The 23,337-nt window shown below is 33.3% G+C and overlaps 1 protein-coding gene and 10 non-coding genes across 45 annotated transcripts in view; all 11 read right to left on the bottom strand.

The window, feature by feature from the left end:
* Positions 1–23,337, bottom strand: part of LOC131602298 (uncharacterized) — a 50,165-nt gene that overhangs the window by 7,150 nt on the left and 19,678 nt on the right. For 22 of the 35 annotated variants that reach the window (XR_009284020.1, XR_009284019.1, XR_009284018.1 and 19 more), the window contains 2 exons: positions 13,013–23,272; positions 11,829–12,317 (listed from right to left, as the gene is read on the bottom strand). Coding sequence is in view for 1 of the 35 variants with exons in the window: in XM_058874382.1 (XP_058730365.1) it covers positions 17,192–18,379 (1,188 nt within the window). In the remaining 34 variants the exon portion in view is untranslated. The other 13 variants (XR_009284021.1, XR_009283991.1, XR_009283989.1 and 10 more) reach the window with 13 other exon arrangements.
* On the bottom strand, positions 677–760 carry LOC131608495 (small nucleolar RNA snoR14). Its single transcript, XR_009285752.1, has one exon. It is a non-coding gene; the product is annotated as a small nucleolar RNA snoR14 (small nucleolar RNA).
* On the bottom strand, positions 2,798–2,891 carry LOC131608466 (small nucleolar RNA Z101). The gene has a single exon (XR_009285725.1). It is a non-coding gene; the product is annotated as a small nucleolar RNA Z101 (small nucleolar RNA).
* On the bottom strand, positions 2,984–3,068 carry LOC131608497 (small nucleolar RNA snoR14). The gene has a single exon (XR_009285753.1). It is a non-coding gene; the product is annotated as a small nucleolar RNA snoR14 (small nucleolar RNA).
* On the bottom strand, positions 5,392–5,485 carry LOC131608468 (small nucleolar RNA Z101). The gene has a single exon (XR_009285727.1). It is a non-coding gene; the product is annotated as a small nucleolar RNA Z101 (small nucleolar RNA).
* On the bottom strand, positions 5,568–5,652 carry LOC131608498 (small nucleolar RNA snoR14). Its single transcript, XR_009285754.1, has one exon. It is a non-coding gene; the product is annotated as a small nucleolar RNA snoR14 (small nucleolar RNA).
* LOC131608491 (small nucleolar RNA snoR14) lies at positions 14,449–14,533 on the bottom strand. Its single transcript, XR_009285748.1, has one exon. It is a non-coding gene; the product is annotated as a small nucleolar RNA snoR14 (small nucleolar RNA).
* LOC131608465 (small nucleolar RNA Z101) lies at positions 16,513–16,606 on the bottom strand. The gene has a single exon (XR_009285724.1). It is a non-coding gene; the product is annotated as a small nucleolar RNA Z101 (small nucleolar RNA).
* On the bottom strand, positions 16,691–16,775 carry LOC131608494 (small nucleolar RNA snoR14). The gene has a single exon (XR_009285751.1). It is a non-coding gene; the product is annotated as a small nucleolar RNA snoR14 (small nucleolar RNA).
* Positions 19,108–19,201, bottom strand: LOC131608467 (small nucleolar RNA Z101). The gene has a single exon (XR_009285726.1). It is a non-coding gene; the product is annotated as a small nucleolar RNA Z101 (small nucleolar RNA).
* On the bottom strand, positions 19,286–19,370 carry LOC131608493 (small nucleolar RNA snoR14). Its single transcript, XR_009285750.1, has one exon. It is a non-coding gene; the product is annotated as a small nucleolar RNA snoR14 (small nucleolar RNA).

The following is a 23,337-nucleotide window of genomic DNA, read 5'->3' as shown; positions in this document are numbered from 1 at the left end:
ATCAACCTGCAACATATAATAGCGTATTCATGTTACGCCAACTGTTCACCAGCAGGATTAATTTGTTCAGGAATTTTGATAGCATTAGATGTCACTACCTTCTGGTTGTCCCTCTACTGCGACCTTTGCTAAAATAGGTAGATCTACCGGCATAAAATTGACAACACTTGGCAGGTAGATGCTGAGATGAATAGAGACAGGAGATATTTGATTTGATTTCCTAGCCATCCTGTTAGTCCAAACAATTTTCACAATCTTCCAAATGTAACTCTAAAATCAAAATGCATTGCAAGACATACAGAAATCGACACCACAACATATAGATAACACATAGACATTGTAAGTTGAGTTATATGACATCGGATCGTCAAACAAAGCATTGTAAACAAATAATAGTGAATCATACCGGGTATTGGAGATTGTGAGTCCTTCCGATTTATAGTCACATCCTGTGTCGAGCTTCTGTGTTGCATCATCTTGTTTGAACCAGTCGCGACATGTATCTCATTTCTCGAGCTATACTGCACTTGCGAGTTTCATCGAACTAGTCGCAATGTTCTCGAATCTCTATCTGGATTTGGAAGAGGACTGACGAAATACAATGACAATAGATTCAATATAGCCCTTTCTTTTCTTCAAGAAATAAACAAATCAAGCACAAGAGGGAAATATGAATGCGATCAGAACCTGTCGGGATTCATGAATTACATCTAAGAATATCAGTGGATTGACAGACAATGAATTTCTATCATCATATTGCTTTTCTTTTCGCTCTATGTATTATCACTTGCCAACTCTGCAACATTAGACAACTATAATCTCATGTCCCCTTAAAATACAATTGCCACATGATTTTACAAGAAAACCAGTCAAATGATATAAATAATTCTACAATCTCAGTCAAATGAATCACCAATGCCTTAAATGAAGCCTTTTTTTCTAGATTATAAATCAAACAGTAACACTAACCTATTTTTCAAGATTATTCCTTTTATCCAAGGAGTCCAAAAATGTGATTCAACTCCACTTCCTAATTTCATGCACATCCTTTCAAAAAACCAATTTAATTTGAAGTCCCACGACCCACTTTCTACCATGTTTATGTCCTGCTACCAAGCTGACCTCATTCTCTCAATTTTACTCACTTTACCAAATATTTCACCATATTTACTTTTTAAAACCTTAACCCACACACTTTCTTAATAGAGTTAGGTTGAACACCCTTGAATTTTGAACACCCTAGAATTATTTGTATGTTTTCCAATCTTCCAACCCACGAGAAATTTTTAAAGAGACACTCAAATTAGAAATAATATCTAACAGAGCTTTAAAGAAAGAAATGAAATAGACCGGTAATGTGTATAACAAAGTTTAGAATGATGATTCGGCCACATGTAGATAAGCACTAATTATTCCACTTGGACAATCATCCTGACACTATATTAATCACCAACTTCAATAACTTCTTTCTTCTATGATTACAACCATCAGAAACATCCAAGTATTTCCAACCTTAAAATTTGATTTGCCATCATGGCCCTCATGTGTTGCCAACTTTTTCCCACAATTAAGATATCATTTGCATACTGCATATGTAAGAAGTGAACATCACCTCTATGGAACTAAAACTCAAAAATATAAAAAGGCGATAGACCTTTACCATCATCGGATTTTGTTTTTGTGAGACTTCCATTGACCAACGCTAAAATAGTTGATGATCAAAGACACTCTAAAATCCAGCATCTCCATTTAACGTTAAATCCTGTCAAAGTCCAAATATTTCCAATCCACAAAATCATATACTTTTTTTAAATCCACTTTGAATATCATTTACTAACTCATTTGCTATGAGTATTCCATCTACCATATGTCGGCCCTTTAAGACCGCAAATTGTAAATCAAAGATAACTTTTTTAGCCACATGCTGCCAATTAAACATATCGACCTAAAATAGTTTAGCTTCATCAAATTCTCAATCTTTGGAATCAATGCAAAAAACGCATTATTAGCTCTACACACTATTTTCCCATTAGAATAGTTTAGCGCCACAGAATTCTCAATCTTTTGAATCAATGCTAAAAACACATTATTAGCTCTACACACTATTTTGCCATTAGAATAGTTTAGCTTCACCGAATTCTCAATCTAGGGAACCAATGCTAAAAACGCATTATTAGCTCTACACACTATTTTCCCATTAGAATAGTTTAGCGCCACAGAATTCTCAATCTGTGGAATCAATGCTAAAAAAATATTATTAGCTCTACATACTATTTTGCTATTAGAATAGTTTAGCGTCACCGAATTCTCAATCTCTGGAATCAATGCTAAAAAAGCATTATAAGCTCTACACACGATTTTGCCATTAGAATAGTTTAGCGTCACCGAATTCTCAATCTTTGGAATCAATGCTAAAAAAGCATTATTAGCTCTACACACGATTTTGCCATTAAAATGAAATTCAGCAATGAATATGTGAAACTACAATTTCCCAAAACTACTTAATAAACTTGAAATTTATGTTATTTGGGTCAGAATTCGTCGATCTCTCGCAATAACAAACAACATTTCTATTACCTCCTTCCTAAATTCAACTATGACAGTGTCATTAGTGCCAATGAAAGGACAATAATAATATATTTCAATCACAAATCAAGTGATCCATCCATGTAGCAATGACCAATTCATTCTAGTACGATGATAATTTTAATGCTGAAGTCATTTTAGAATAAATGGATCCAAAAAATCAGAGAACAAAACACAGAAACAAACTAACAAACATAAAAATCCATAGAATTTAGGGCATCAGTCATCCAAGGTGATATTAACATCAACAATATTCAGATGCAAATTACCCATTTACACCATTTCAGATTCATCATTTGCCTAATTCTGATAACAATTCAAAAACCATAAATAATTTATTCAACAAATCGAGAAACTCAAGAAATCAAGAAATCAAGCAAGTGAGGGAAATATGAAAGCAATTAGAACCTGTCGGGATTCATGAATTACATCAAAGAATATCACTGGATTGACACACAAATCAATTTTTGTTATCACTTCGCTTTTCTTTTCCCTCTATGTATTATCACTTGTCAACTCTGCAACATTAGACAACTATAATCTCAGGTCACCTTAAAATTCAATTGCCACATGATTTTACAAGAAAACCAGTCAAATGAAATGAATAATTCAACTTTCTCAGTCAAATGAATCAATCACCAATGCCTTAATAAAAGCCTTTTTTGTTCTCAATTCTACATACTATTTTGCCATTAGAATAGTTTAGCGTCACCGAACTCCGAATCTTAGTAATCGATGCAAAAAAAGCATTATTAGCTCTACACACTATTTTCCCATTAGAACAGTTTAGCGACACAAAATTCTCAATCTTTAGAATCAATGCTAAAAGAGCATTATTAGCTCTACACACGATTTTGCCGTAAGAATAGTTTAGCGTCACCGAATTCTCAATCTTTGGAATCAATGCTAAAAAAGCATTTTTAACTCTACACGCGATTTTGCCACTAGAATAGTTTAGCGTCACCGAATTCTCAATCTTTGGAATCAATGCTAAAAAAGCATTATTAGCTCTACACATGATTTTGCCACTAGAATTGTTTAGCGTCACCGAATTCTCAATCTTTGGAATCAATGCTAAAAAAGCATTATTAGCTCTACACACTATTTTCCCAGTAGAATAGTTTAGCGACACAGAATTCTCAATCTTTGGAATCAATGCTAAAAAAGCATTATTAGCTCTACACACGATTTTGCCATTAGAATAGTTTAGGGTCACCGAATTCTCAATCTTTGGAATCAATGCTAAAAAAGCATTATTAGCTCTACACACGATTTTGCCATTAGAATAGTTTAGCGTCACGGAATTCTCAATCTTTGGAATCAATGCTAAAAAAGCATTATTAGCTCTACACACGATTTTAACATTAGAATAGTTTAGCATCATCGAATTCTAAATCTTTGGAATCAATGCTAAAAAAGCATTATTAGCTCTACACACTATTTTTCCATTAGAATAGTTTAGCGTCACCGAATTCTCAATCTTTGGTATCAATGCTAAAAACGCATTATTAGCTCTACACACTATTTTTCCATTAGAATAGTTTAGCGTCACCGAATTCTCAATCTTTGGAATCAATGCTAAAAAAGCATTATTATCTCTACACGCGATTTTGCCATTAGAATAGTTTAGCGTCACCGAATTCTCAATCTTTGGAATCAATGCTAAAAAAGCATTATTAGCTCTACACACAATTTTGCAATTAGAATAGTTTAGGGTCACCGAATTCTCAATCTTTGGAATCAATGCTAAAAAAGCATTATTAGCTCTACACACGATTTTGCCATTAGAATAGTTTAGCGTCACGGAATTCTCAATCTTTGGAATCAATGCTAAAAAAGCGTTATTAGCTCTACACACGATTTTAACATTAGAATAGTTTAGCATCATCGAATTCTCAATCTTTGGAATCAATGCTAAAAAAGCATTATTAGCTCTACACACTATTTTTCCATTAGAATAGTTTAGCGTCACCGAATTCTCAATCTTTGGTATCAATGCTAAAAACGCATTATTAGCTCTACACACTATTTTTCCATTAGAATAGTTTAGCGTCACCGAATTCTCAATCTTTGGAATCAATGCTAAAAAAGCATTATTAGCTCTACACGCGATTTTGCCATTAGAATAGTTTAGCGTCACCGAATTCTCAATCTTTGGAATCAATGCTAAAAAAGCATTATTAGCTCTACACACTATTTTGCCATTAGAATAGTTTAGCGTCCCCGAATTCTTAATATTTGGAATCAATGCTAAAAAAAGCATTATTAGCTTCTACACACTATTTTGCCATTAGAATAGTTTAGCGTCACCGAATTCTCAATCTTTGGAATCAATGCTAAAAAAGCATTATTAGCTCTACACACGATTTTGCCATTAGAATAGTTTAGCGTCACCAAATTCTCAATCTTTGGTATCAATGCTAAAAAAGCATTATTAGCTCTACACACTATTTTGACATTAAATTGAAATTCAGCAATGAAAATGTGAAAATACGCTTTCCCAAAACTACTTACTAAACTTGAAATTTATTTTATTCGGGTCAGGATTCTTAGATCTCTTGCAATCATAACCAACATTTCTATTACCTCCTTTCTAAATTCAACTATGACAGTGTCATTAGTGCTAATGAAGAGGCAATAATAATATAATTCAATCACAAATCAAGTGATCCAACCATGTAGCAATGAACAATTCATTCTAGTACGATGATAATTTTAATGCTAAATCATTATAGATTAGATGGATCCAAAAAAATAGAGAACAAAATAGAGAAACAAGTTAACAAACATAAAAATCAATAGAATTTAGGGCATCAGTTATCCAAGGTGATTTTAACATCAACGATATTTAGATGCGAATTACCCATTTACACCATTTAAGATTCATCATTTGCCTAATTCTGATAACTATTCAAAAACCATAAATAATTTAATCAACAAATCGAGAAACTCAAGAAATCAAGCAAGAGGGAAATGTGAAAGCGATTAGAACTTGTCGGGATTCATGAATTATATCAATGAATATTAGTGGATTGACAGACAAAAAAAATTTTATCATCATATAGCTTTTCTTTTCCCTCTATGTATTATCACTTGTCAACTCTGCAACATTAGACAACAATAATCTCATGTCATCTTAAAATACAAATGCCACATATAGATAAACAAATTAGAAATTTTTGCCACTAGCTCTACACAGTATTTTGCCATTAGAATAGTTTCGCTTCACCGAACTCTCAATCTTTGGAATCAATATTAAAAACGCATTATTAGCTCTACATGCTATTTTGCCATTAGAATAGTTTAAGGTCACAGAATTCTCAATTTTTGGAATCATTGCTAAAAAAGAATTATTAGCACTACACATTATTTTTCCATTAGAATAGTTTAGCGTCACCAAATTCTCAATCGTTGGAATCAATGCTAAAAATGCATTCTTAGCTCTACACACTATTTTGCCATTAGAATAGTTTAGATTCACCGAACTCTCAATCTTTGGAATCAATATTAAAAACGCATTATTAGCTCTACACGTTATTTTGCCATTAGAATAGTTTAGTGTCACAGAATTCTCAATCTTTGGAATCATTGCTAAAAAAGAATTATTAGCACTACACACTATTTTTCCATTAGAAGAGTTTAGCGTCACCAAATTCTCTCAATCTTTGGAATCAATGCTAAAAACGCATTATTAGCTCTACACACTATTTTCCCATTAGAATAGTTTAGCGTCACCGAATTCTCAATCTTTGGAATCAATGCTAAAAATGCATTATTAGATCTACACACTATTTTGCCATTAGAATAGTTTAGCGTCACCGAATTCTCAATCTTTAGAATCAATTCTAAAAAAGCATTATTAGCTTTACTTACTATTTTGCCAGTAGAATAGTTTAGTGTCACAGAATTCTCAATCTTTGGAGTCAATGCTAAAAACGCATTCTTAGCTCTACACATTATTTTCCCATTAGAATAGTTATGCGTCACCGAATTCCCATTAGAAATGTTTTTGATTTGATCAACTCCATCAATTTACTCCATAGCAGCCTTTTTCCAACCGCAATTAATCCAAACCAATTAATCAAAACCATGATCGTCCTGATTAGTCTTACGAATCTCATTTTACTTTGGCCAGGCACTTACTATTTTAACAAATTAACGTAGCCCCTTGGAATAACCAAAAAGATTTTTAAAATTAGAACACAATATCTTGCACAACCAACGGATTTAATACCAATGAAGGGACAATAATAATAATAATATAATATAGTTCTATCGCAAATCAAGTGATTCATGTAGCAATGACAAATTCATTCTAGTACGGTGATAAGTTTAATGATACGGTCAATTTAGATTAGATGGATTAATAAAAATAAAACAAATAAATATCATAGAGTTTTAGGACTATTTCAAGTCTACAAATCATATGCTTTTTCAAAATCCACTTTAAACATCTTTTTTTCCTCCTATTTGGCCTTCGGCGAATTGCGAATTAGCTTTTGTATCAGCCACCTTCAATCTATTTGCATATAACATTAATAAGAATTTCTAGATGCTGCCAATTAAAGATATTGGCCTAGCTTCACTTTCTAGATGCTGCCAATTAAAGAAATTGGCTTAGCTTCACTATATTCTTTATCTTTGGATTCAATACTAAAAAGCATTAATAGCTCCACGCACTCTTATGCCATTTGAATTAAATTCAACAATGAATATGAAAGTCTGCTTTAATTACATCCTAAAGCTCATTAATAAAACTGAAATTTATGCTATGAATCAAAGAACTTCAAACTCTCAGAATCCCAAACTTTTCTTATTTCCTTCTCTCTAAGTTCAGCTATGAGAACATCATTATCTTCATCTCTAATGCATTTAAATTCAAAATTCTGGTCTTTCCCTCTTTTTGTCTCTAGATAGACTTATGAAATAATTGAAAACTTCATAATGCATAATGCGTTTCATACCAATATTTTGGGTGGATATTGATTGGATATCAATATTTTTCTTGAAAAGGCGGTAACATTACTAATCTCATGCATGAGATACTACTCCCAAAAGCAAAACAAAATATGAGTTACAACTTGTCCGCCCTTACACGCCTCTTATTCCCCAAACAGAAAAACAGAACATTAGCCAAAGAAAAAAAAGGCTATTATGCACTACAGCAAAGATAAAAATGCTCCTTTCAAAGATTATCCAAATAAATAGTTAGCAGGTCATGTCCCGAATAAGCTCCACCAACCAAGGTTGATGATAAAACCAACACCAACTAGCATCCTAACTAACCACACAAATAAATATGAGAATTACTTAATAATTCAAACACTTACTCCGACCAAACAGACATATTGACGATCAGTAATTTTTTAGAATTGATCTCGATACTCCATCAACATTGTAAGTTTGTAAGCAACAAAATGGATTTAATATCCAATTAACAATAGGGTAATTAAATCTAAGAGCTTTATACTTTAGCCAATTCCAAGACACCTCGATACTCCATCATCTGAAGCTATTGTAATTGGAACATAGGATGACACACTTCCATTCATATTCGAGAAGCAAAAGCAAAAGAAACGCTGACCTGTCATTGTTATTTTCAATCCGACTCTTTTACGATGACATTAGAGCTTGACTTGTCATCTCCGATCATTGCAATCTTTAGTTCTCCTCCTATGAGACTCGATATGTAGTCGTTGTCATCACGAATACTCACTGTAAACATTTAAAAGTAGTAATCAAACATCATAACCACGTCATACAAATAGCGTATCAGTTCACCCACTATCCTGATATAAACAACCTGCAACATATAATAGCGTATTCATGTTACACCTACTGTTCTTTCACCAGCAGGATCAATTTGTTTAAGAATTTTGATAGCATTAGATGTCACTACCTTCTGGTTGTCCCTCTACTGCGACCTTTGCTAAAACATGCAGATCTACCGGCATCAAATTGACAACACTTGGCAGGTAGATGCTGAGATGAATAGAGACAGGAGATATTTGATTTGATTTCCCAGCCATCTGTTAGTGTCATCTTCAATTTCTTTTCGAATCATAGCCATGGTAATTTGTCCCAACAATTTTCACAATCTTCCAAATGTAACTCTAAAATCAAAATGCATTGTAAGACATACAGAAATAGACACCACAACATATAGATAACACATACACATTGTAAGTTGAGTTATATGACATTAGATCACCAAACAAAGCCTTGTAAACAAACAATAGTTAATCATACTCGATCAATAGAATGTGTGAGAAATACTTATCTTCCAAATGGCGGTAGGAGATATTTGATTTGATTTCCCAGCCATCCTGTTAGTGTCATCTTCAATTTCTTTTCAAATCATAGCAGTGTTAATTTGTCCCAACAATTTTCACAATCTTCCAAATATAACTCTAAAATCAAAATGCATTGTAAGACATACAGAAATAGACACCACAACATATAGATAACACATACACATTGTAAGTTGAGTTATATGACATTAGATCACCAAACAAAGCCTTGTAAACAAACAATAGTTAATCATGCTCGATCAATAGAATGTGTGAGAAATACTTATCTTCCAAATGGCGGTACCAGTAGTATTAACATGGTGATTCATATCTCACCTCCACTCACATATATGCCCTAACAAACTTTATCGTCGACATCTGCATCACATTGGCACTACGGCTTTCATTATGAGTCGATTTCATCTCGATCTGGGAGCTTTGAGTGACGCAAAACGTTCACAACAGCACACCTTTTTCCAATCCTTCACCTCATAAGAAAATTTTAAAGAGAGACTCAAGATTAGAAATAATACCTCACAGAGCTTCGAAGAAAGAAAGGAAATAAACAGTTAATGCGTACAAGACAGATTTTAGAATGATGAATCGACCATCAATAGATAAGCATCGGTTATTCCACTTGGACAATCTTCTCGGCATTGCTTCAATCACAAATTTCCAAACTTAAACCCCAAGTATAATGAGAACTAACCAGTGATGCGCCAGTTCCAACTGCAAAAAGCTTGGACCCATTATGCTGTGCAAGGTAACCACATTTTGTAAAACAATTAGCCACAAGAAACTAAAACCTAAAAAGAAAGCATAAAACATAAGTTCCCTGATTGTACATACCACAATTGCACCAAATCTCTGCAACAAGGAATATGATGTTCCAGAGAGAGCAACCTGTGGAAGGAAGTTAAGAATGTGGTAATTAAACACTGATAACATTTAGTGGTGAAAATTGCTTTAGTAATGTAAACCATGTGAAAGTAATGTAAACCTGGAATGCATTATCTGGGCAATTGTGGAAAAACTTAGAAATAGCCCCTGCATTAACTCCAAGTGGTGGTCTAAGAGAAACAGTAGGTGCAGGAAGATAAACGAGCATGAAATCTGCGAGTATAGCCATGACCTGGGAACAATATATGTAATAGGGATGTTATGGGAATTGACTACAATGCAGCATACATGTTTCACAAGAAGTAATATTTTCTCTCCACTATAGCATGCAAATAGAGCATGATATTGATAACAAACATACTGTCTTAATTGAAATATTAGTACATAAACTCTTCCGTATAGAAAGGTATTCTTTAATCCAAACAAATCAAGGTGCCATTTTTTTCATTAAAAAAATTTATTGTATATAATTCATTTGGCATTTATAGCATCAAAAGTATTTGGTACTAAAACCAAAGAAACTGTTTTTTATTCAAATCAAACAAACTTTTAATTTCTCCAATTAGTCCATATCATTATATATTTTTTGAAGTTTAATCAGTCTCATGATGATCTTCATACCAAAACAAGTGACAAAATGCAACAAACAACAAGAGGAAATAAAAAATTGTTTTCTCAACACATATCTCAAATTCTAGTCGATCAAAAACGTTGAAACACAATGCATCTCATAAACATATCAAAATCAGTCTATTGCAAAAATGAAAAGACTAACAAGCATACACAGAAGAAAATAACCACCAAAAAGTAATCAACGAAATTCATAGGAAAAAAATTATGCAAAATTGAGAATATTCATACCACATCGGAGAACACGATTTCAAGCTCATTGAAAAAGTTCTCTCTCCTGCGATCATACTCATCAGCAGTCTAAAGAGACAAAAAATACAAATGAAATAGACACCACAACATATATATATAACACATACACATTGTAAGTTGAGTTATATGACATTAGATCACCAAACAAAGTGTTGTAAACAAACAATAGTTAATCATACTAGGTGAATAGAATGTGTGAGAAATACTTATCTTCCAAATGGCGGCAGGAGATATTTGATTTGATTTCCCAGCCATCCTTTTAGTGTCATCTTCAATTTCTTTTCGAATCATAGCAGTGTTAATTTGTCCCAACAATTTTCACAATCTTCCAAATATAACTCTAAAATCAAAAAGCATTGTAAGACATACAGAAACAGACACCACAACATATAGATAACACATACACATTGTAAGTTGAGTTATATGACATTAGATCACCAAACAAAGCGTTGTAAACAAACAATAGTTAATCATACTAGGTGAATAGAATGTGTGAGAAATACTTATCTTCCAAATGGCGGTAGGAGATATTTGATTTGATTTCCCAGCCATCCTGTTAGTGTCATCTTCAATTTCTTTTCGAATCATAGCAGTGTTAATTTGTCCCAACAATTTTCACAATCTTCCAAATATAACTCTAAAATCAAAATGCATTGTAAGACATACAGAAATAGACACCACAACATATAAATAACACATACACATTGTAAGTTGGGTTATATGACATTAGATCACCAAACAAAGCGTTGTAAACAAACAATAGTTAATCATACTAGGTGAATAGAATGTGTGAGAAATACTTATCTTCCAAATGGTGGTATCAGCAGTATTAACATGGTGATTCATGTCTCACCTCCTCTCGCAGATCTGCCCTAACAAACTCTATTGTCGACATCGGCATCACATTGGCACTATGATTTTCATTGTGAGACGATTTCATCCCGATCTGGGAGCTTCGAGTGACGCAAGACGTTCACAGCAGCTCTATGCAACTGCAAATTACTCGATCCAATTCGCAAACCGACTAAATTATACAATGCAAATTCTACGCCAGATAAGTGAAACTGTGACGGAGATTTCTCCCAAAAGCTGTTTGAACATACTCAATAAGTGAACCAAATTCATTTAATATCCATCTTCTCTACCATTATTCACATGTGCAGGTAACCATGGCAAAATCAAAATCCATTACAAACAACAAAAATAATCACATTTAGCATTCATCCTACCAATATCTCAGGTCAGACAGTACATGAATATTTATTATATGTTCTGTAATTATTAGCTCGTAAATGTTTAACCGGCAAAAACCATACTGCATCACCACATAGTATATGTAAAAAAGCTTGTCTGTGGGATCGGTCAATGTTGTCGGGTATTGGAGATTGTCAGTAACGGTCAATGTTGCCGAGTATTGGAGATTGTGAGTCCTTACAATTTATAGTCACATCATGTGTCGAGCTTCTGATTTGCATCATCTTGTTTGAACAAGTCGCGACATGTATCTCATTTCTCGAGCTAAACTGCACTTGCGAGTTTCATCGAACTGGTGGCAATGTTCTCCAATCTCTATTTGGATCTGGAAGAGGACTGGCAAAATACAATGAAAATAGATTCAATATATCCCCTACTTGTCTTCAAGCATATGGTGAGCCGACCCTGAATGGATGTCAAACTAACAGTCAAAATACGAGATTTATCGTGAACTAAACCAAATGAAATAGGAGGCTTGTATAAGTACATTTAAGTAAACAAATTTCTTACAATATAGGCAATTGCCAAAATAAACATCAAGGAACAGTTCTTATGCTAAATACTTAGATTGTAAATCTACTATCTTATAATTTTCTTCATATTAGCACTATTGATTTTCTCTTAACACATTCAAATTACACTCTTAAGATTATAGTTTTCTTCTCGGCAGTGAAATTACACAGCAACTCAAGAGATCACTGTCCCACAAACACACGCCTATTCGCAATTCACCAATACATCATCTTATATCCCAACTTTTAATTCTCACTCATTATCACATATGTACCTATCACTTGTCAACTTTGCAACATTAGACAACTATAATCGCATGTCACCTTAAAATACAATTGCCACGTAAAAGTACAACTTTGCAACTTTTAATTTTACATAAAATAAAACCAATGAACCGTGTCACCTTAGGTAATCTCCATTCCTATTTTCTTAACAGTGCTAGTTGAACGCCCTTAAATTTTTATACCTAGACCCCATCCTCTCTTTCCCAGCACACCTTTTCCCAATGAACTAACTTATTTTTCTGCTTTCCAATCCTTCACCTCATAAGAAAATTTTAAAGAGAGACTCAAGATTAGAAATAATACCTCACAGAGCTTCGAAGAAAGAAAGGAAATAAACAGTTAATGGGTACAAGACAGATTTTAGAATGATGTATCGACCATCAATAGATAAGCATCGGTTATTCCACTTGGACAATCTTCGCGGCATTGCTTCAATCACAAATTTCCAAAACTCTTTTCTTCTACGATTACCACCAAATGAAATGCCCAAGTATTTGAAAGTAGCAGTTCCAACTTTATTTAATACTTTTCAATCAGATATTAACTTATGAATGTTTATTTTCAGATCAGATATTAACTTAATCCCTTTTTTTCAAGAAACTCTGAAATCCAACCTCTCCATTTAACGTTGAATCCCTTTTTTTTTCTATCACAAGGTCCAAATATTTTCATTCTAAATCAACTTGAAACATCAAGGCTTCTTCCTCCTATTTTTATTACCTACTAACTGATTTTCTATTAGTATTCCATCTACCATTTGCCAGCCTTCTAAGAACACGAATTGAAAATTAGAGATAAAAAAATTCAGCCGCCACCTTCAATTTATTTGCCAATAGCTTTGCTAAGACTTTCTACATTCTGCCAATTAGAGATATCGACGTAAAACTGTCTAGCTTAACCGAATTCTTAATCTTTGTAATTAATGCTAAAAACCATTATTTATCTCCATGTACTATTTTACCAATCGAATGAGATTCAACAATGAGACTATGAAAGTCCGCTTCAATTACATCTTAAAAATTCTTAATAAACCCAAAATTTATGCTATGTGAGTCAAGGCTCTTCGAACTTTCAAAATTCCAAACAACTTTTCTTATTTCCTCCTCTCTAAACTTATCATCTCTAATGTGTTTAAATTCAAAATTCTGCATAACCAGTCTTTCCCTCTTTTTCTTTCTAAATAAACCTGGGAAATAATTGAAAACTTAACCCTTTATCTCTTGAACACCAATCTATTTTGTAGAAATAATCTCATTAACTTTTCTTCTATTTACTAGGCACCCGAGAAAGAACTTTGAATTTGCATCACCTTTTCTAAGCTATTTTGAGCGTGATTTTTGTCACAATATGCCACAATTTATATTCACCTTTTTCCAAGTCGCTTGAGTTTTTCTTTCAATATGAATGCCGCCACCCCGGAACTTCAACTCACTCCAACATTTGAGTACACAAAAAGGTTTTGGTGCATGATTCCTCATTTTCTTGAGAATAAGAATTGGACAGTGACTTTTATCCAAACACCATTGCAAACTTCCTTTGAAAATATGAATTGGTCAATACAACTCACTGTTTAGCCATCTAATTTGGACCATGTGAATCTTTTGCAAATTAACAAGAAATCTATCAGTTTTGCAGAATTCTGATAACAATTCAAAAACCAAAAATAATTGAAAAAGTTACATCGCAAAATTGAGAAACTCAAGAAATAAACAAATCAAGCACAAGAGGGAGATATGAAAGCGATCAGAACCTGTCGGGATTCATGAATTACTTCAAAGAATATCAGTGGATTGACAGACAAATGAATTTCTAGCATCATATCGCTTTTCTTTTCCCTCTATGTATTATCACTTGTAAACTCTGCAACATTAGACAACTATAATCTAATGTAACCATAAAATACAATTGCCACATGATTTTACAAGAAAACCAGTCAAATGAAATAAATAATTCATTCTCAGTCAAATCAATCACCAATTCCTTAAATGAAGCCTTTTTGTTCTCAATTATAAATCAAACAGTACCTCTTAACCTGTTTTTCAAAATTATTCCTTTTATCCAAGGAGTCCAAAAATGTGATTCAACTCCACTTCCTAATATCATGCACAACCTTTTAAAGAACCAATTTAATTTAAAGTCCCACGACCCAGTTTCTACCATTTTTATGCTCTGCCACCAAGCTGACCCCATTCTCTCAATTGTACTCACTTTACCAAAGATTTCACCATATTTACTTTTTAAAACCTTAACCCACACACTTTCCTAATAGAGTTAGGTGGAACACCCTTGAATTTTTAAAGACAGAATCAAATTAGAAATAATATCTAACAGAGCTTTAAAGAAAGAAATGAAATAGACCGGTAATGCGTATAACAAAGTTTAGAAGGATGATTCGGCCACATGTAGATAAGCTCTAATTATTCCACTTGGACAATCATCCTGACACTATATTAATCACCAACTTCAATAACTTCTTTCTTCTATGATTACAACCATCAGAAACATCCAAGTATTTCCAACCTTAAAATTTTATTTGCCATCATGGCCCTCATGTGTTGCCAACTTTTTCCCACAATTAAGATATCATTTGCATACTGCATATGCAAGAAGTGAACATCACCACTATGGAACTAAACACTCAAAAATATAAAAAGGCGATAGACCTTTACCATCTTCGGATTTGGTTTTTGTGAGACTTCCATTGACCAACGCTAAAATAGTTGATGATCAAATACACTCTAAAATCCAGCATCTCCATTTAACGTTAAATGCTGTCAAAGTCCAAATATTTCCAATCCACAAAATCATATACTTTTTTTAAATCCACTTTAAACATCATTTACTAACTCATTTGCTATGAGTATTCCATCTACCATATGTCGGCCCTTTAAGACCGCAAATTGTAAATCAAAGATAACTTTTTTAGCCACATGCTGCCAATTAAACATATCGACCTAAAATAGTTTAGCTTCATCAAATTCTCAATCTTTGGAATCAATGCAAAAAACGCATTATTAGCTCTACACACTATTTTCCCATTAGAATAGTTTAGCGCCACAGAATTCTCAATCATTGGAATGCTAAAAAAGCATTATTAGCTCTACACACTATTTTGCCATTAGAATAGTTTAGCTTCACCGAATTCTCAATCTTGGGAACCAATGCAAAAAACGCATTATTAACTATACACACTATTTTCCCATTAGAATAGTTTAGTGCCACAGAATTCTCAATCTGTGGAATCAAAGCTAAAAAAAATATTATTAGCTCTACATACTATTTTGCTATTAGAGTAGTTTAGCATCACCGAAATCTCAATCTCTGTAATCAATGCTAAAAAAGCATTATTAGCTCTACACACAATTTTGCCATTAGAATAGTTTAGCGTCACCAAATTCCCAATCTTTGGAATCAATGCTAAAAAAGCATTATTAGCTCTACACACGATTTTGCCATTAAAATGAAATTCAGCAATGAATATGTGAAAGTACAATTTCCCAAAACTACTTAATAAACCTGAAATTTATGTTATTTGGGTCAAAATTCTTCGATCTCTCGCAATAACAACCAACATTTCTATTATCTCCTTCCTAAATTCAACTATGACAGTGTCATTAGAGCCAATGAAGATACAATAATAATATATTTCAATCACAAATCAAGTGATCCATCCATGTAGCAATGACCAATTTATTCTAGTACGATGATAATTTTAATGTTGAAGTCATTTTAGAATAGATGGATCCAAAAAATCAGAGAACAAAACACAGAAAGAAACTAACAAACATAAAAATCCATAGAATTTAGGGCATCAGTCATCCAAGGTGATATTAACATCAACGATATTCAGATGCAAATTACCCATTTACACCATTTCAGATTCATCATTTGCCTAATTCTGATAACAATTCAAAAACCATAAATAATTTATTCAACAAATCGAGAAACTCAAGAAATCAAGCAAGTGAGGGAAATATCAAAGCAATTAGAACCTGTCGGGATTCATGAATTACATCAAAGAATATCAATGGATTGACAGACAAATGAATTTTTGTCATCACTTCGCTTTTCTTTTCCTTCTATGTATACTTGTCAACTCTGCAACATTAGACAACTATAATCTCATGTCACCTTAAAATACAATTGCCACATGATTTTACAAGAAAAACAGTCAAATGAAATGAATAATTGAACATTCTCAATCCAATTAATCACCAATGCCTTAAATAAAGCCTTTTTGTTCTCAATTCTACATACTACTTTTCCATTAGAATAGTTTAGCGTCACCGAACTCCGAATCTTAGGAATCAATGCTAAAAAAACATTATTAGCTCTACACATTATTTTCCCATTAAAACAGTTTAGCGACACAGAATTCTCAATCTTTGGAATCAATGCTAAAAATGGATTATTAGCTCTACACACAATTTTGCCGTTAGAATAGTTTAGCGTTCACCGAATTCTCAATCTTTGGAATCAATGCTATAAAGCATTTTTAGCTCTACACACTATTTTGCCACTAGAATAGTATAGCGTCATCGAATTCTCAATCTTTGAAATCAATGCTAAAAAAGCATTATTAGCTCTACACATGATTTTGCCATTAGAATTGTTTAGCGTCACCGAATTCTCAATCTTTGGAATCAATGCTAAAAAAGCATTATGAGCTCTACACACTATTTTGCCATTAGAATAGTTTAGCGTCACCGAACTCTCAATCTTTGGAATCAATACTAAAAAAGCATTATTAGCTCTATACACTATTTTCCCATTAGAATAGTTTAGCGACACAGAGTTCTCAATCTTTGGAATCAATGCTAAAAAAGCATTATAAGCTCTACACACGATTTTGCCATTAGAAAAGTTTAGCGTCACTGAATTCTCAATCTTTGGAATCAATGCTAAAAAAGCATTATTAGCTATACACACTATTTTGCCATTAGAATAGTTTAGCGTCACCGAACTCTCAATCTTTGGAATCAATGCTAAAAATGCATTATTAGCTTTACACACTATTTTGCCATTAGAATAGTTTAGCGTCACCGAACTCTCAATCTTTGGAATCAATACTAAAAAAGCATTATTAGCTCTATACACTATTTTCCCATTAGAATAGTTTAGCGACACAGAATTCTCAATCTTTGGAATCAATGCTAAAAGAGCATTATTAGCTCTACACACGATTTTGCCATTAGAATGGTTTAGCGTCACCGAATTCTCAATCTTTGGAATCAATGCTAAAAAAGCATTATTAGCTCTACACACGATTTTTCCATTAGAATAGTTTAGCGTCACCGAATTCTCAATCTTTGGAATCAATGCTAAAAAAGCATTATTAGCTATACACACAATTTTGCCATTAGAATAGTTTAGCGTCACTGAATTCTCAATCTTTGGAATCAATCCTAAAAAAGCATTATTAGCTCTACACGCGATTTTGCCATAAGAATAAATTAGCGTCACCGAATTCTCAATCTTTGGAATCAATGCTAAAAAAGCATTATTAGCTCTACACACGATTTTGCCATTAGAATAGTTTAGTGTCACCGAATTCTCAATCTTTTCAATCAATGCTAAAAAAGCATTATTAGCTCTACACACTATTTTGCCATTAGAATAGTTTAGCTTCACCAAATTCTCAATCTTTGGAATCAATGCTAAAAAAAGCATTATTAGCTCTAAACACTATTTTGCCATTAGAATAGTTTAGCGTCACCGAGTTCTCAATCTTTGGAATCAATGCTAAAAAAGCAGTATTAGCTCTACACACTCTTTTGCCATTAGAATAGTTTAGCGTCACCGAATTCTCAATCTTTGGAATCAATGCTAAAAAAACATTATTAGCTCTACACACGATTTTCCATTAGAATAGTTTAGCGTCACCGAATTCTCAATCTTTGGAATCAATGCTATAAACGCATTCTTAGCTCTACACACTATTTACCCATTAGAATAATTGTGTGTCACCGAATTCTCAATCTTTGGAATCAATGCTTAAAAAGCATTATTAGCTCAACACACTATTTTTCCATTAGAATGAAATTCATAAATGAACATGTGAAAGTAGGCTATCCCAAAACAACTTAATAAACTTGAAATTTGTGTTATTCGGTTCAGGATTCTTCAATCTCAATCACAACCAACATTTCTTCGATCTCTCGCAATCACAACCAACATTTCTAATAGCTCCTCTCAAAATTCAATTATGACAGTGTCATTAGTGCAAATGAAGGGACAATAATAATATAATTCAATCACAAATCAAGTGATCCATTCATGTAGCAATGACCAATTCATTCTAGTACTATGATAATTTTAAGGCTAAAGTCATTTTAGATTAGATTGAAACAGAGAACAAAACACAGAAACAAACTAACAAGCATAAAAATCCATAGAATATAGGGAATCAGTTCTCCAAGGTAATATTAACATCAACCATATTCAGATGCAAATTACCCATTTACATAATTTCAGATTCATCATTTGCCCAATTCTGATAACAATTCAAAAACCGTAAATAATTGATTCAATAAATCGGGAAACTCAAGAAATCAAGCAAGAGAGAGAAATATGAAAGCGATCACAACCTGTCGGGATTCATGAGTTACATCAAAGAATATCAGCGGATTGACAGACAAATGAATTTCTATCATCACTTTGCTTTTCTTTTCCCTCTATGACTTTACAAGAATAATTCTATATTCTCAGTCAAATGAATTACCAATGCCTTAAATGAAGCCTTTTTGTTCTCAATTATAAATCAAACACTACCACTAACCTATTTTTCCCATCAGGCAACATCTAGCACCTGACATGTTTTTGATTTGATCAACTCCATCAATTTACTCCATAGCAGCCTTTTTCCAACAGCAATTAATCCAAACCAATTAATCAAAACCATGATCGCCCTGATTAGTCTTATAAATCTCATTTTACTTTGGTCAGGCACTTGCTATTTTAACAAATTAACGGAGCCCCTTGGAATAACCAAAAAGATTTTTAAAATTAGAACACAATATCTTGCAAAACCAACGGATTTAATACCAATGAAGGGACAATAATAATAATAATATAATATAGTTCTATCGCAAATCAAGTGATCCATGTAGCAATGACAAATTCATTCTAGTACGGTGATAAGTTTAATGATACGGTCAATTTAGATTAGATGGATTAATAAAAATAAAACAAATAAATATCATAGAGTTTAAGGACTATTTCAAGTCGACAAATCATATGCTTTTTCAAAATCCACTTTAAATATCTTTTTTTCCTCCTATTTGGCCTTCGGCGAATTGCGAATCAGGGGTCATACTTGTTTTTTCCTCCTATTTGGCATTTGGCGAATTGCAAATTAGCTTTTGTATCAGCCACCTTCAATCTATTTGCATATAACATTACTAAGAATTTCTAGATGCTGCCAATTAAAGATATTGGCCTAGCTTCACTTTCTAGATGCTGTCAATTAAAGAAATTGGCTTAGCTTCAATAGATTCTTTATCTTTGGATTCAATACTAAAAAGCATTAATAGCTCCACGCACTCTTACGCCATTCGAATTAAATGCAACAATGAATACGAAAGTCTGCTTTAATTACATCCTAAAGCTCTTTAATAAAGCTGGAATTTATGCTATGAATCAAAGAACTTCAAACTCTCAGAATCCCAAACTTTTCTTATTTCCTTCTCTCTAAGTTCAGCTATAAGAAGTTAGCAGGTCATGTCCCGAATACGCTCCACCAACCAAGGTTGATGATAAAACCAACACCAACTAGCATCCTAACTAACCACACGAATAAATATGAGAATTACTTAATAATTCAAACACTTACTCCGACCAAACAGACATATTGACGATCAGTAATTTTTTAGAATTGATCTAGATACTCCATCAACATTGTAAGTTTGTAAGCAACCAAATGGATTTAATATCCAATTAAGAATAGGGTAATTAAATCTAAGAGCTTTATACTTTAGCCAATTCCAAGACACCTCGATACTCCATCATCTGAAGCTATTGTAATTGGAACATAGGATGACACACTTCCATTTATATTCGAGAAGCAGAAGCAAAAGAAACGCTGACCTGTCATTGTTATTTTCAATCCGACTCTTTTACGATGACATTAGAGCTTGACTTGTCATCTCCGATCATTGCAATCTTTAGTTCTCCTCCTATGAGACTCGATTTGTAGTCGTTGTCATCACGGATACTCACTGTAAACATTTAAAAGTAGTAATCAAACATCATAGCCACGTCATACAAATAGCGTATCAGTTCACCCACTATCGTGATATAAACAACCTGCAACATATAATAGCCTATTCATGTTACACCAACTGTTCTTTCACCAGCAGGATCAATTTGTTTAAGAATTTTGATAGCATTAGATGTCACTACCTTCTGGTTGTCACTCTACTGCGACCTTTGCTAAAACAGGCAGATCTACTGGCATCAAATTGACAACACTTGGCAGGTAGATGCTGAGATGAATAGAGTTAGGAGATATTTGATTTGATTTCCCAGCCATCTGTTAGTGTTATCTTCAATTTCTTTTTGAATCATAGCCGTGGTAATTTGTCCCAACAATTTTCACAATCTTCCAAATGTAACTCTAAAATCAAAATGCATTGCAAGACATACAGAAATCGACACCACAACATATAGATAACACATACACATTGTAAGTTGAGTTATATGACATTAGATCACCAAACAAAGCCTTGTAAACAAACAATAGTTAATCATACTCGGTCAATAGAATGTGTGAGAAATACTTATCTTCCAAATGGCGGTATCAGCAGTATTAACATGGTGATTCATATCTCACCTCCACTCACATATATGCCCTAACAAACTTTATCGTCGACATCTGCATCACATTGGCACTACGGCTCTCATTATGAGCCGATTTCATCTCGATCTGGGAGCTTTGAGTGACGCAAAACGTTCACAACAGCTCTATGCAACTGCACATTCTACAAACACAGAATTTTGTCGATCCAATTCATCTATAATAATCAGACCCCCTCTGTTCAGGAACACTACTCAATAATAATTCGCAAACCGACTAAATTATACGATTCAAGTTCTATGCAAGATAAGTGAAACTTTGACGGATATTTCTCCCAAAAGTTGTTTCAACATACTCAATAAGTGAACCAAATTCATTTAATATCCATCTTCTCTACCATTAATATCCATCACAAAACCAAAATCAATTACAAACAATAAAAATAATCACATTTTGCATTCATCCTACCAATAACTCGGGTCAGAGTACATGAATATTTATTATATGTTCTGTAATTATTAGCTCGCAAATGTTTAATCGGCAAAAACATTACTGCATCACCACATAGTATATGTAAAAAAGCTTGTCTGGGATCGGTCAATGTTGTCGGGTATTGGAGATTGTGAGCCGATTTATAGTCACATCCTGTGTCGAGCTTCTGATTTGCATCATCTTGTTTGAACCAGTCGCGACATGTATCTCATTTCTCGAGCTATACTGCACTTGCAAGTTTCATCGAACTAGTGGCAATGTTCTCCAATCTCTATTTGGATCTGGAAGAGGACTGGCAAAATACAATGACAATAGATTCAATATATCCCCTACTTGTCTTCAAGCATATGGGGAGCCGACCCTGAATGGATGTCAAACTAACGGTCAAAACACGAGATTTATCGTGAACTAAACCAAATGAAATAGGAGGCTTGTATAAGTACATTTAAGTAAGCAAATTTCTTACAATATAGGCAATTGCCAAAATAAACATCAAGGAACAGTTCTTATGCTAAATACTTAGATAGTAACTCTACTATCTTATAATTTTCTTCATATTAGCACTATTGATTTTCTCTTAACATATTCAAATTACACTCTTAGGATTATAGTTTTCTTCTCAGCAGTGAAATTACACAGCAACTCAAGAGATCATTGTCCCACAAACACATACCTATTCTCAATTCACCAATACATCATCTTATATCCCAACTTTTAATTCTCACTCATTATCACATATGTACCTATCACTTGTCAACTTTGCAACATTAGACAACTATAATCGCATGTCACCTTAAAATACAATTGCCACATAAAAGTACAACTTTGCAACTTTTAATTTTACATAAAATAAAACCAATGAACCGTGTCACCTTAGGTAATCTCCATTCCTATTTTCTTAACAGTGCTAGTTGAACGCCCTTATATTTTTATACCTAGACCCCATCCTCTCTTTCCCAGCACACCTTTTCCCAATGAACTAACTTATTTTTCTGCTTTCCAATCCTTCACCTCCTAAGAAAATTTTAAAGAGAGACTCAAGATTAGAAATAATACCTCACAGAGCTTCGAAGAAAGAAAGGAAATAAACAGTTAATGCGTACAAGACAGATTTTAGAATGATGAATCGACCATCAAGAGATAAGCATCGGTTATTCCACTTGGACAATCTTCACGGTATTGCTTTAATCACAAATTTCCAAACTTAAACCCCAAGTATAATGAGAACTAACCAGTGATGCGCCAGTTCCAACTGCAAAAAGCTTGGACCCATTACGCTGTGCAAGGTAACCACATTTTGTAAAACAATTAGCCACAAGAAACTAAAACCTAAAAAGAAAGG

The sequence above is a fragment of the Vicia villosa genome, linkage group LG5 (genome assembly GCF_029867415.1).
Source record: "Vicia villosa cultivar HV-30 ecotype Madison, WI linkage group LG5, Vvil1.0, whole genome shotgun sequence".
Classification (NCBI taxonomy): domain Eukaryota; kingdom Viridiplantae; phylum Streptophyta; class Magnoliopsida; order Fabales; family Fabaceae; genus Vicia; species Vicia villosa.
This window is presented reverse-complemented; position numbering and strand designations above follow the sequence as displayed.